The sequence below is a fragment of the Danaus plexippus genome (genome assembly GCF_018135715.1).
Source record: "Danaus plexippus chromosome 16 unlocalized genomic scaffold, MEX_DaPlex mxdp_23, whole genome shotgun sequence".
Lineage (NCBI taxonomy): Eukaryota > Metazoa > Arthropoda > Insecta > Lepidoptera > Nymphalidae > Danaus > Danaus plexippus.
In genome coordinates this window covers 1,521,871-1,537,176 of record NW_026869851.1, presented here as the reverse complement: position 1 = coordinate 1,537,176, position 15,306 = coordinate 1,521,871, and the positions used below count along the sequence as shown (strand labels likewise).

Below are 15,306 nucleotides of genomic sequence, written 5' to 3'. Positions count from 1 at the left end.
CGGTAAATAATAGAACAGTAGTTTTACCTGAAATCTCTCGATGTCCATCCCAACTTGCTTGTGTTGACATAAACGCAATATCTCAGTGTATTAGAATAATATACTAGGTGAGTAAATAATGATAGTTGTTCCACTGTAATTCGGAGTGTCCCAGACATTGCATTCCTAATAAACAAGAAAAATGTGGGTAGTAGAGCAGAAACCAGCAATGATAAGACTCTTAACATAACAGATCTTGGTGAAACCCATAGGTAGAATATTTAGGTATGTAAAACTAGAGTGTAATATTTTTGCCGCTCTCTGAACGGTAAGACAAAGGAGAAGGAGTATGGGGGACAGATTTGTTACATATATAATTTTTTCGAGAATTAAGCTTCCTAGAATCTGTAATCTGAATCTGAATCTGAATCTGACTATAATGGACTGTTTTATCGGATCATTCTAGAGCCTATGGAGATTAAAAAATTGGATGTTAGAATGACTTTTAAAGTTTCAACCTCTTAGAACGGATTCTAGAGTATGCCAAATGAAAAATATCAACTTTTGTAAATAGAAATAGGCGGGGTAGTGAGCAAAACTTCGGCTTCTCTCTGCCATCAATTAAAAAAACGAAGCCTCGAAGATGGTAAAAATACCGCGAGGGAGCTAAACTCAAGTATCACATGCTACTGTCTGTTATCTTCAAGATATGTCTATATAACTAAAAATGGGAGTAAGTTAATCATACCTACAAAAACTGCGTAATATTACCTAATGATGTACGTATTTCGAATGGTCTTTTGCCAAACTCTATATAAAATTATAGAGTTCCCTTTTAGAATCGGTAGGTACATAGAATGTTCAGGCATCACCCGGAGAGCAAGCAAACCTTATGCTTCATTCGCAAATCGCCATCAATAACTTTGCGTTCCAACTAAAACGACCTATTGAATAAAATTTATAATGTAAACACGCTCACACGCAGCGATTGATTTGTGTGAATGTGGTTTAACATTACGTTTACTCAGAGAACTTTTGTGTGTTTTGTGATCAATAATATATTTTCTATCTAACAATAAAAGCAGATTTAAAATAAAGATTGTGATTGGTTTCTGGATGATTTTAATGAAACATTTTTTCTCTTGTTGCTCATGATGTATGTTTTTAAATCTGCTAAAGACGACTCTTTATTTATTTTTGTTGGGAGAGAAATTAAAAATTTGTTCGTATCATAATAGATACATGTGCCTACCATAGTCATATCTATAATCTATTATTTATATTACGTGACCTCATACTACATACAACTGTTCTGAACGCTGTATACCACTACGTAAAGGCAATTGCTAAAAACTCGCCTAGTAACTTACTCCTACATAAACCTTTTAAGTTTTAAGTAAAACAGCTAATGTTTATTTTACTTGATGTTAGAAAAGTATGAAAAACTACGACTTCCACTGCCAGTGCTTCTATTAAAACTGTAAATCTGCACCAAGGGGTCTTCAAAAGCATTTTGCTATCTGCTCCCCTCTTGCTTAATCCGGCACTAAGTGTTTTCATCCAAACCATATGTAATGAAGAGATGTGACTTTAATGTCTAAGCTATATTATTTTACGTGAAAGTGTAACTGACATCGATACATCGCCACAAACTCTAGCATTTATAATATTAGCATTAATATATTTTGGGTTTAACACAAAAGTTAGAAAACGAAAAATTGGATGCTTGGTAAACTATGGAAATTATTAATAAAAAGTATAAAATATTCACATTTTTTTTTACTGTAGAAACCCGAGATAACTTTTAGACGGTGATTAGAGTACTTAGGCTTGTTTAAGACAAAATTCACCCAATTCTGCTTTTTGCAAAAGGAATTTTTTCATTTTTATGAATATTTCCATTCTTATTCTTTGCCAATATCAGAAGTTTACGAAGGGTTTACATTTCCTATACTTTCGGCTTCAGATACTCAAGATCCCATAGCTCAAAGTCAACAACTTTATTGCTAATTAGTACTTTATTACCTGAAACCCTGTTACAGCTAAATTCCATTTTTAAACACTCCCCCTACAGGATCCATGATAGTACCCATTATTCCAAATAGCGAACCGTTTGTAGTTTTATTTTGTAATGTTATCGTCGTATTATTCACTAGAATAATTGTAGTATTATTTTGTTTTTTAACATTTCAGTTTCGAAACAAATACTGAACATAGTTTACAGTCTGAAAATTATATATTAAGTATTTAATTTTACTATCGATTGAAATTTTTAATATTTGCATAAAAAATCAACAAAGAATTTTTTTTTTGTAATTGAATTGTACCCGATTATATAACTCAAGAATTAAATTTTAATTAAAGAGTAAAAAATATAAATCAGAAATATTGAATAATGGTAATGTGAACGCTGATCTGAAGGCTGATCTAATTCACAAAAAAAGTAACAAAGATTCCTCTAGTTCAAATGTCAAATAGAGTCAATAGTTAAAAAGCCCTCCAAAATATCACCAACGTAGACAAATAATGCGTCATGAATGTAGTAATTAACTTATTGAAGTATTACAGTTTGAAAGTTGCGGGTATGTTGTGGAGGAATTAATTATTTCTTTATCCTTTATTAATAATTTTATTACTTAATTTAACTTTGCCCGCTGACTACTGTAACCGACTATTATAGTGACTATACAGCACATTTTCACACATTGAGACCTTATCTTTAATTTCCATATATATATTAATTTAAGCAATGATTCATGTTATATTTTATGTTTACATTTATATGAATGTATATCAGAAACTGATAAATGAACTTTAATATTGTCAGATTGTTTGTGTCAAATTACACAATTTTGATATATTGCAAAAGTAACGTATACATTATAATTAAAATGTATTGCTTTTTCATAAAACACAACATTGTTTGTTTTGTTAATATTAACAATTAAAATATACTTTAAATATTAACTATTAAACTGTTCGCCTTATATTATCTGTGGTCGTGGAGAAAACTCAAAGCCGATCTTTTTTAAACTCATTTTGACATTTTTAGTTTTTACTTTTATGATGCTAGTTGTTACTTGTTAGTGGATTCAATGTAAATATTATATTCTCAGTAGACGTCTTTGCACGGATGAAGGCCACATTTTAAACAAACAAAAATAATATATTCTCCTAAATTCATTATCTTAAATGTTCATTAAAACTATAATAACCATTAAGTTTTCACCGATTAAATTAATGTGAAGTGAGGCCAAACTAGTTTTATTATGTATGGTCAAAAAGAAAGAGATTTAAATCCACGAAAATATTTAATTAAAGATCTTAGAAACAAGCCAACTCCTTTTGATGTATGGATACAGGGAACCATAGAACAGACTGTAGATAAGGATATTTTAATAATTTCTGATTCACCAAAGAATCGTGCTAAAGTTAAGAATTGTAAAAATGCCATAGGAAGTTCGCAAAGAAACTTTATTCGACAAGGTAAATCTTAGTACTAGTATTTTATGTCATATTTTAAAAAGGGTTCCTCTGATATTCTAATGTATTTTTTTGCAATATTGTAGAATAAATAATTATGAACTCGTTAGTTACAGATTTAATAAATTTAAGTTTACATAAGAACATATATTAAGTGATTATTTCTGGTTCAGATTACTTCATCTTAGTTTTTTTCTTCAATGATAACCTCCATACTCACCCAGTCAGTTTAATAAGATTTTTTGTTATCTTAGAAACTTTATTCCTCTTTTTAAAGCATCAGTACTTCAAATTTATTTTTTCATATCATGAAAAGTCTTGATTCGTATTAAGAACATATTTAATATAAATGCTTTTCTTTACAGGGATCTATTGCTGTGTCATAGGAACTGTTTTAAAGTCAAATGCACTACCAGAAATAAATGCCGTCAAATTGATTGATCTAAATTGTCAACAACAAATGAAGGATGCTTGGGAAAATGAAGTAAAGGAGGCATCTCTGGTGTTACAGGGAATTTATGAACCAAAAATCAAATAAAACAATTAAAAAATAAACTTTTATTCCTTCACCATAACTTAAACGACTGGATTTGATAATAATGTAACAAATGTAGATTGATATTTACTCAAATATTATATTCTTATATCTGGTCTCCTCTCATAATATATTAAATATCCCATTATTATAAAAACATTTAAAAGGAATGTGCATTCATATATTTTTATAATTCTTATAACAAATAACATGTAAACTTCTTCCATTTTTTGAAGACACAACAACCAAGAAGTTTATACCAATGATCTGCATTTTTTTATAATTTAGCTTCACTCTTAAGCAAAGGTCCGAGTTTTTGAGCCAACATAATGTTTCCAGAAATCTTTAACCTTCCCTTTAGGTAAGCAACTTGAGGGCTGAGTGTGCCAGCAGCAATTTCCATAAGGTCATCGTCTGATACCGTCATTGTTGTATCTGCTTTACCACTTTTAGGTTCACCTTGGTATACTGCCAATGCCGATTTTAAATCCAGAGCTAAAAAATACAATATAAGATTTACAAATAACATATTTTGGTTGCTGAATTTAAATTTAATGAATACATTACACATTAAATATAATTAGAAAATATGTTTTGTTTAATTTTACAGATATTTTGATAGACAGGTTAATAATTATACAAATAGTGTTTGTATGAGAGAATGTAAATAATAATAACATATTTTTGTAGTGGAGATGCAACCAATGAATATTTAGACGAATTGTTTGGTAAATTTTGGCATTTAAAAAATTATAACTAGATGGATTGGTAAATGTTGTATGAGTCAATGACATTTGGAACAAATACAGACAGTGAATAAGTAATAATACATCTCTGACATCATCTGTGCACTAAATTGCCAAAAACGAACTTGTCAATGGTAATTTTTATGACGAAGAAATATGTAAGCCTTTCAATTCCACTTCCTTGTGAAATTGTGCTACGTTAAACGTGTTTCTACAGCCAAGAGCGGCGTGGATTACGGCGCGGTTAGCGCAAAAACAAATGGTAGACACGTATGACGTATGCCACAGCTACCGGCGACCACAGGCTGCGCGGTGTGCGAGTGGAACAAATGTACTAAAGAGTATAGAGGTGGCCACAGCTCAGTACGGCGCGCGGGACGGCATGTGTGGATGTATTCAGGCAATGCGCGACCGAAACAAATAATTTTGTTTTAACCGCGCGTTTTAGCTGGGATATACCACCGCAAATCACCCCGCCCGCCGCGATTCCTCCCTCACCGCGCCCCACACGGCCAGAAACTGTGGCCAGGCCGTAACATTTTACAATATTTTAGTAAGCCGGACTCTCATTATGCTTGTCCTGGTATTATTAAAATAGAAACATTAGAAAAAGAACTGGGATATTCTAGAGGACGGATACCACACGCTGGCGACATTGTTAGATGCCAAGTTCAGGCTGAAATTTTTGGCTACAGAAAAAAATTATCAACCATAATTTTTTTAAAAGGAATAATATTAGAACAAAATACGCAGAAACAGAAACCATGAAAAGAAATACAACCACTAAGAAATGTGACAAAAGTGAATATTATAGTCTTTCATTGTTTGGAGTTTTTATGAAGAGTTGACGTACTCCAAACAGTCAGTAGTGTCGTAAGAGTATCTTGCAGATAAAAGCTTACATAATAAAAGAATATCCCACAAATAAATCGTTTTAGAATAAGAAAATTAATACAACGCCATCTGTATACAAGGTGGGAGAAAAACCAAGGACAATCTGCACACCTCGCTGTTTTAGCCAGAGAGTTCGTTAAACTGACCGAGTAGTCGGCCAAATATGTACATGGAAATAATCGCCGAATATAATTAATACGAGATATTATATATAAAGTGTTTAAATAAATATAATAGCTACATTGTTATACATATTATAATACATTATAATTCTTTCAAGAACCACTTACTCCACTGCTTCACAGTTTTTCCGTTGAGAGTGATATTGTACAAGTAAACAGCGCCAACACTCTTGGCCTTGTCCGGGTTAGCTTTAATGCCATCCTCAATTTTGGCAAACAAAGAGTCACTCTTCAACGACGAAGCGGATGGTGCTGCCATCTTTTGGTTGGATGCAGGTGCACCGTCTTTGATAACATTCTTCAAATCCATGTAGGAACCTACAAAAAATTGTTGAAAAAAAAAAATAAGAATCATAATTGTAATTATATCAAATAATTCTGTACTATATTATAATCTATCCGTCTTAAACAAAAGCTATGGAATGATTACGAAGATCGGTAAGACATGCTGCATTTATTAGATTTCCTCATAAGAATCAGAAAATTTTATTGCTTTATATATACTGATACTCTCTGAGGGAACCATAATATTATTAGTATATAATAAAAGTATTACATACTGGCAATAACAATGTTGCCAGTCTCCTTCAACTTAGTCTGGAAGTGAACCCGCTTTCCTTCCAACCACATTTCTGTAATTAACGTCTGTCCTGGCAACACCGGCTTGGCGAATCTAGCCTTCAGAGCTTTGACATTTGAAGCATCATTTCCTGCGTATCTATTGAAAACAAAATCACGTATTGAGTATATACATACAGAAAAATAATTGCAATCATGTCAAAATATAATAATTTATGCATATAATAATTATTATTGTTATGAATTTATTTCTTTCTGATGTTATTAAATATGTGTTCAGTATAGTAAGTACAAATGATTACTTCATAAGAACATGTCTAGCTGAGAAACCGAGCGATGCAAGACCATGCAGAATTGGTCTCGGGTGACCGCTGGCTGTGGCCACATTAGGATCAATGTGTAGTGGATTCAAATCTCCTGACAATCTGTAAGGTACATAGATAATAACATTTGTAGATCTAATTTACTATAAAGTTATGAAAAAAACTATATTCTCTGTATAAGACACATGTTATTATAGAAAATTTAAAATCAAAATACATTCCTATGAAACTGTGACCATATATTATATAATTATAGTTGTGTGTATACCTGTATAAAGCGGCTTGATCTTCAGCTGTCCTTTGTTCCAGTACAGCATCAGGTGATCTCTTTGGAACAGCTTCTACTGCTATAGCTTGTTTGCTGTTCCTCGGTCCCCCGAACCCACCTTGACCCAGGACGAAAATGTGCTGTTGAGTTCTGATCACCAGCTCTTTGTTTTGGTATATTTCACCTGCAGAGATAGTTTAAAATAAGTTTAGTTATATATGACAATAAATGATACAAAATCACTAGTTTTACAAGCGTTGGTCGATAAGAAAAGTATTGAAATACAGAATTAATTTTATCACAAAAGCTTTTTAACATAAATTTCCTCTCCACATATTTAAGGTACTCATTAACAACTTTATTGCAGTTTTTTTTTAAACCTAAACTGGATAGTGCTTGACTATTATTCCACCCACTGGAAGCTGGAAATGAGGTCATAGATGGCGAACTCGCTATATCACTAACTGCCTCTTAACTATTTTCTTAATTCATTTCCTTTAAACATTTATGATTATATAAAATTGATATATTATATTACTGTTAACAACAGCCACGGCGCTGGATCCCTTGTCCAGTAAGTCCACTACATAGTTCCGTACAGTGAACTCTCCCTCAGTGCCGGGCAGGTCTGACAGAAATTCTATGTACTGCTCGCCATGGAGAATCTAAATTACCAATTTTACTTAATAACATAATATTGAGGAAAAATTTTTTTTTTAACAACTCTTGATGTATTTATCTTTCATATTGTACATTTTTTTTTTCCTTCATACAAAATTAACACACAGACAAAACATGTTTATAATTTTTTTTGGATTTATATTACATAACAAATAGAACGTTAATATTAAATTTATTTTTTAGAAAGCTAATACTCTATTTATTATAGATAGGTTTAGAGGTTGAAAAAATCAACGATATAAATAATATGGAGGTACATGAAATTATTTGTGAATAAATCTATTATACGTACATTTGTAAAGTCAGCGTATTTTCCTGGAGGCATCGCTTTACCCACTACAGGTGATTCCATCAACATACCGGGGAGTATGAAGAATGTGGGTAGAGCTGAGAAACTCTCGTGGCTCTCGTATAGGAACTTGAGGTCTGAAGGGTTCACCACCGACGCACCAACTAGAAGAATTTTCATACATTGATTGTGTTCTCATTAATATGAATATCAATCTAATTGAATGTTTTTTGAAAATCGAATTTCAGAAACATATTTGATTAAAGACATGTACCTATATTGTATAAAATAATAACCGATTTATCCCTGTGACATCAAATACAACGATTAGAAGTTAAAAAAAAATCGTAAATGTAACTCTCATTTAAAATAAAAATAAAAATATACTCTTTGGATCATCAATGATGATAGACATTAAACTTAATATTGAATATTTTTTCTTTATAAATGTATGAATACTATTCTCACCTAATCTTATTTACTTTAAATTTTTATCAGAAAATGCTGCAATTATGAATATAAGTCTACATCAATCGGTTGAAAATTTTTGCATACATAGACCTCAACAAATAGATTCCTTGAGTTGAGATGTGGTCGGTGGCCGTACAATTTCTGTTTTCCATACATATAACCACATTAAAATATTTATACAAAAAATCTACAGACAACAGGTTTCATAACAATCTGCATATCATAAAACATTATTTTTCTTACACATGAGTCAGGATAATTAATGTTACAATAGTTAGTTTAAACGCAAAAAAGCAATTAATTTTATTCTTAATGTATAACAATGTATATATACGTTATATATTGCAGACTTAATAAATATGTTACTTCAGTGTTATGCAGAAAAATATTTGTATAAAAAAAAAAATATACTCAAGTATCAGTAGCCATCAATGAATTAATTAATTCTGGCAATCTTGTTAAGAATTATAAATAGAATATATAGGAACTATTTTATAGTACATCTTTCCAAACAACATTAATGAAGGTCGTATATAAGGCCATATTTTTTATGTATCTGTATGTTTTCTTAAACTCTATATTGCTTTTGTTTTCTATGTCTTCTGTATAATTTAACCAATATACAAGATAAAAATTGCAGGCTTTATGTCCACCATACTTGTAAATTCACATGGTTTTGAGATTTAAAATTAGAGAATCAAATAATTAAATTCATCTCAACTTACCTCCTAGGGCGTAGCAGACCAGGTCTTTGGAGTTATACTTGTACTTCCCCCAGTAACTCTCATTCTGACCATCCAACTTACAACGCTCCTCAAAGTCCTAAGCATTTGAATCATTATTTTACTTATAAAAAAAAATACATCAACAATATATATCTCAATAACAGATTATACATACATTTGAAAACAAATTATTTAAATTTTAAATTGTTAATATAATGCAAAGATTACTTATATTAAGCTCAAGACAAAACAGAAAATATTATGCAAATTAATAGAATATATAAAAATATATAAATAATACAAAAAAAAACTTAATAAAAAACTTATGTTTCATTTATAAAGTAATATTTATTTTACATTAATTTACTTGTTATAAGTTTGAATGTTTCCACCACATATTATACAAAATCACTGACCCGATTTTAATAAAATTTCATTTATGCGATATGTTTTTTTTTTTTTTGGGGACAGCAAGATATATGAAGTTAAGCTAGTTGTTCCAATAAAATAGTTCCAGTATGGAAATAAAGCCTACAATTCCGTCATACCTGTAATTTCTCCACGAGGTCGACCGTAACTTCAGCTATCTTCTCTATACGCTGAGCGTTCTCCATGTTCACGACCTGGGACCAATTGTCTCTAACCGACTCTATTGTCACCGGATCCGACGGTTTCTTCCTGATGATGCAATGGATTTTTATATGTACATGAAGAACGTGCTAATCAATTTACATATTTGCGAATTAATTTCCAAGTAACACAAGTCTCGAACGCTTACCATCAACAAAGCAAATAGATATATATTAGAATTATTTCAAATACCATATATGGGCATATTTGGTTCTAAACTTTGACCTTGGTCCACAACAATTATGTATAGTAATCGTTACATATTAACCTCAAGGGTGCTCCTTGTGAGCGTACAAGATGAGTCTTGGTCGCGAAACCCAATGTCGAGTCAATGATGAGACCGCTGTCAGTGAAGGACTCATGCACCATGTAGGCCTGGATAAAATTATTTGATATTTTTAATATGTTTAGTTTATGTGGATATCTATGAGAGATAGAGAGTCAGTGTGTGTCTGTCTCTTATACCTTATATATGAATTAAAATTTTCAATTATCACTTTTTAGACATAAACAAAGCTATAGGAGAGATATATTTTATTATTAAGAAAGAAAATTATGAAATGAATAGTCATAAAACAGTCACAAATGTTCAAATATATATATATATTTAATTTTTATATTTATATATGTATACGTAATTTTATCAAATTTTTCAGATCAAAGATTGGAAAATGTCTAGACTTTGATACACGGTCATGCATAATAATGATATACGCCGGCTAATAACATAAAAGACAATTAAAATTAGCTCTAAAACATTAAATCAGCATAGTTGTGAAGTGCTAAACTATATTTACGTGTATACATTTCTTATCTTGATTGGTTGGACAAGTTCGGTTTAATATCCTACCCTCGTCTTTGTGATATTTTTTTTTATAATTATTATATATAATGCTTATATACTTAAAACCTTAAAAGATGATACCACGACATATCAAGTCGTTTGTAATAACTGATAAGATTACATTTTCGTCAATACCTTTATCCACACTCATAATACTGTTTTCCAAAGGATACTATATTATTTTATTTCTTCCATATATATGTTTACTTTCATTTTTGACAACAACAACTGATTTGACTTGACGTGATAAATTTCGATTTTATCGTAATTTTTTATCAATTTCAATTCTTTTATATCGTTAAATAAACGGCTAAAGATATTATATTATTATATAAATTGACAATTTTTGACAAATTTACTACCAGATGAATTTATATTGCGATTTTTCAAAGATTTTCTTTACTTATAAAGCAAATTACTAGTTTATTTTGTTGTGTTTTATAACTTATGGACTGAGACTTGTTTCATTAAATTTGATTGAAATAGCTGAAATCTATTGATAGGACCGCGTCTAAATCTTTCTAGATATCGAAAAGTTTGCTTGAAAAAGGTCAGTCAGTCAATTTATTCGTCTTAGGATGATTAATGTGCCAAAAAGAAGACGCTATTGTGTCATTGACATTGAAATTAACATATAAAACAATTTTGTTAATATTATTTTTAATAATAACTATCAATTATTATTTCACAATGTTTATATTATTGTTACCTACTAATATTATAAGTCCCAACATTTTTGAGGCCTGACGTATTACTTTGTTGCAGACAACTTAATGGATTTTGTTTAAGCTCTACGATTAGGTAGATTAGACATCAAAAACGACACAGGCTATAAACACGCTATAACGATACTCGGTAGTACTTCGTATTAAGTCCCGTGACACAGACTATAAACACCGCAGTAGGTTGATTGCAATGTTATGTACTATCTCAATACTCACTACAACGGGTGCGATGAGATCAGGTTTCATCGCTTGGAACATCTCTGGCGGCAGGATGTCTTCTGTGAGTCTGGACGCTGCTGTCGGTACTATAGTATTCACTTTAATGTTGTATTTAGCGCCCTCTATGGCCAATGTACTGGCCAGGCCGACTAAACCCATCTTTGCGGCGCTATAAGTAGTATAATTATTTGAGTTCATCTCGTTCTGCATCTAGTATAATTTGTTCTGATAAGAATGTATTATTGAGGAAATAGCACAGAAATGGTAACGTAAGTACAACTTGGGTTGCCGTAAGCTTAGTAGGGGTTCGCCTCGTCCAATTAAATGACCAAAGTATTATCGTAGCGTCGTTTAGGAACAAACGTACTACGAAAAACAAAAAACTGTCAGGGTTTATTATGATAGAACAACATGCTAGTTGAATTGATAATACAGAAGTTTGCCACCGTCGTATAATGCTCACCTGTAATTGGCCTGGCCAAAGTTCCCGAACAAACCAGCGTTACTGGTCGTCATGATGATGCGACCATATTTCTGTTTCTTGAAAGTCTCCCAGGCAGCTTGAGTTGTTTTGTAAGCGCCTTTCAGATGCACAGCTTGGATCAGGTCCCAATCCTGTTATAAATTTTTTGCAACTTATTTTACAAGATAATTATATATAAATTGAAGTAGTGAGACTCTGTACACAACTTACTATATACGTAACTCATATATATAAGTGAATATACGCTCCGCAAACAAAGTGGTAAAGAATGAAAACAAATATTTTTTGCGTAAGCGGTAATAGTAGCAAGTACATGAGAAAATTGAATTGTTAACAATAATTAATTGTCATGTCTACTGATCTTATGCTGCTTTTAGTGGGTGCGAACATATTTTTCTTAGTCGCCACAAAATCATTTTAGAAATATACAATTATTCGTGTTTTGTATGACTTCTATATATATAAGGCTCTATAAATATTAGTCATTCTGTAAGATCAAAACTTAATAACATCGGAGGTTACCTGTTCGGACATTTTTTGAAAGCTCTTATCACGTAAAATACCGGCATTGTTGATAAGAATGTCAACCCTTCCGAAGTTATCGAGAGCTGTTTTTATAATCTTCTCTCCTTCAACCACCGAGTTGTAATCGGCGACAGCAATGCCACCTGTATAACGAATTCTACAATAGAAAATTACAGAAAAATTTACGAGGTTATTAGTTCTCGAAACCAGTTAAACATTCAAATATGTATATAAGATAGTACATCTATTTTATTTATTAATTACATGGATAGATCTTTTGACCTTGTATATGTACACAAACTATTTAAAAAAAGATTATTAATACAATTTAGGTTAAAATCAATATGTAAATTTAAAATCGAATATAGATGTGTTAAATAAAAATGTATATAAAATAATTTTAATACATATATACAGATGTTAAAACGTCAGAAATCTGTGAATATTTGAAAAACTTAAAAAATAATAATAATAGGTAAATTACCAAAAAAATAATAATAAAATTGAAAAATGTACCACTAGTCTATGTGACTCTTTTTCACCGACATTTCGGAGCTTGATTTATATTTCAAACAATAGAATTTTATAATAGTTTTGCATACCGAGTACAGTCTGTGTGTTTAATTTCAATAGCCGATGTCATTAATATTTAAATGAAAAATATTAAAAGCTGAACTTTGATCGTTTTGGAAAAGGGTCGATACTTGAATGGACCTGCACTTATTTCATTAATAAATTAAGAACCACTGAAAGGAAATGTACTTTCAAATAAAGAACACATCAAAATAGACTAATCCATTTGAGAGCTACAATGGCACAGACAGATACACACATACACAGCAAAATCAAACAGATAACCCCAAGTTTTGCAAGACGGATTTAAAAATTAAAGGTTCTTAACACAAAATTCATATTTACTGAAAGTTACTCGAAACATTTTTATGCTTATTGTTTTGTCACTAACTAATAAGTTGAAATAAGTCACTGAGCGAAAGTCTCTCGAATGTATTGTTAAAAGGTTGAATGACATAACAAGAAAAAAAATTTTGTTGAACAATCATAGATAATGTTAGTTCCAATAAATGTTTAAATAATAACATCGTTAATAGGTAATATATCTAGCATTTATTGTGAGTAAGATCTCAAACATCATAGTTGTCCACAAACAGCATTTTTATCACAAGAACACTATAAAGAAATTGCATATTATTTTGTCAACTTAAGTTGGACATAAAAAAAGTTATTTGTATATAAAAATATGTTTCGATCATAATAAATCGAGAATAACAACCTCATGTGTAAAATAATGTACTTAAAATTTAGAACAAATTTTCCATCCTGTTGAATAAAGAGAACTTTATTTGTATAAACAGGTAAAAGTGTGGATAGGAAAAACCAGTTTCGACAGACGATGCATATACCAATACATTTTCCTATTGTAAGCCAAAGTGTATAAATATTGAATAGATATGATGTATAACTAGTACAAATTAAAAATTATGCTTGTCTGTTTTATACTTATCTTTATCTTATTTATCACTAACATATATTATGAAGAAAATTAACAATACTACAGTAGAAAATGTTCATAAGTTAATAACCTATTACAGATAAGAATAAATATATACTCGACACAATAATATGAACTCATATCTGTGTCATAAATGAGTTAAAAATACTAAGTCAGTAAATAATATAGATGTCAATATAAAAAAGGGTTATCTCATTCCTGTTATGAGCTCTGCAAAAACTTTGTTGACACCATAAAGTTATACAGAATGAATTACATTGTATATCAAATATAATGTAGATTGTAGATAAATAATGAGAAGCAGTAATCCTTAAGCTAAAATAATGTTAGAACAATATATCATCCTCATCAAATAAAATGTTATTCCATGAGAAAAATATTTTTTTTAACTCATACTTATATTATTGAATGTATATATATAGTTAACTGCTCCATCTTTTGAAAAATGCATGTGAAAAGATATTCATAATAGACTACATTGATACAAAAACTTTAAATGATCACAACAATATAGAACGAATCGAGTATATTATGCATATCATGGCGTGAATGATAATAATGTACAGTAAATATGAACTTCACTCACCTTTGTCCTTAATTTCCTGTACAACAAGATCTGCGAATTTTGATTTTCCAACGCCATCCCGAGCACTGCCGAGATCGTTTACCACCACTTTAGCACCCCTGGAGCCAAGAAGTAAAGCGTAGGCCTTTCCTAGGCCACCACCGGCTCCTGTTACGACAGCTACGCGGCCAGCGAAATTTAATTGATCCATCCTATCAGACGACTCGCCACAGAATGATCGCAAATCGCAATTCAATGCGATACACTAAAAATGTCTTGTGAACTTTACACAGTCAACGTTAATAACGAGATAAAAAAATCACCAATATAAATTCTTAACAATATCCTTTTTTTTCACGTTCCTGTTATTTTATGTAGTAATTAAGATTTATATATATAATCGAGAATCGTTTAGGTAGGTTTAGGTAACGAAGTATAATTCTAGTTTAAATTAATCCATACAACAACATATTGACGTAAATCTGAATATCCATACTTTCAACATTGAACTCTGACTTTTGAAGTTTAAACTTCTAGTTTCAAGATGATTTTTAACTTAGTTTGACAACTTGATCTTTATTTCTTACGTAAAAAATAATTCACATTAATATTATTGTTTAAATAATTA

At 30.7% G+C, this 15,306-nt stretch overlaps 2 protein-coding genes across 2 annotated transcripts; one reads left to right on the top strand and one right to left on the bottom strand.

The window, feature by feature from the left end:
• Window positions 1–3,018: 3,018 nt before the first annotated feature.
• LOC116771677 (uncharacterized) lies at window positions 3,019–4,017 on the top strand. The gene is made up of 2 exons (XM_032663582.2): window positions 3,019–3,465; window positions 3,828–4,017. The coding sequence occupies exons 1-2, from the start codon at window positions 3,249–3,251 to the stop codon at window positions 3,998–4,000; spliced, it is 390 nt and encodes a 129-aa protein (XP_032519473.1). The 5' UTR covers window positions 3,019–3,248; the 3' UTR covers window positions 4,001–4,017.
• Window positions 4,006–15,071, bottom strand: LOC116771676 (peroxisomal multifunctional enzyme type 2). The gene is made up of 14 exons (XM_032663580.2): window positions 14,700–15,071; window positions 12,580–12,725; window positions 12,037–12,188; window positions 11,571–11,742; window positions 10,054–10,160; window positions 9,704–9,833; window positions 9,156–9,252; window positions 7,963–8,123; window positions 7,528–7,654; window positions 6,990–7,173; window positions 6,701–6,823; window positions 6,380–6,537; window positions 5,928–6,137; window positions 4,006–4,492 (listed from the first exon to the last, which is right to left on the bottom strand). The coding sequence occupies exons 1-14, from the start codon at window positions 14,887–14,889 to the stop codon at window positions 4,275–4,277; spliced, it is 2,175 nt and encodes a 724-aa protein (XP_032519471.1). The 5' UTR covers window positions 14,890–15,071; the 3' UTR covers window positions 4,006–4,274.
• Between the last annotated feature and the right edge of the window lie 235 nt (window positions 15,072–15,306).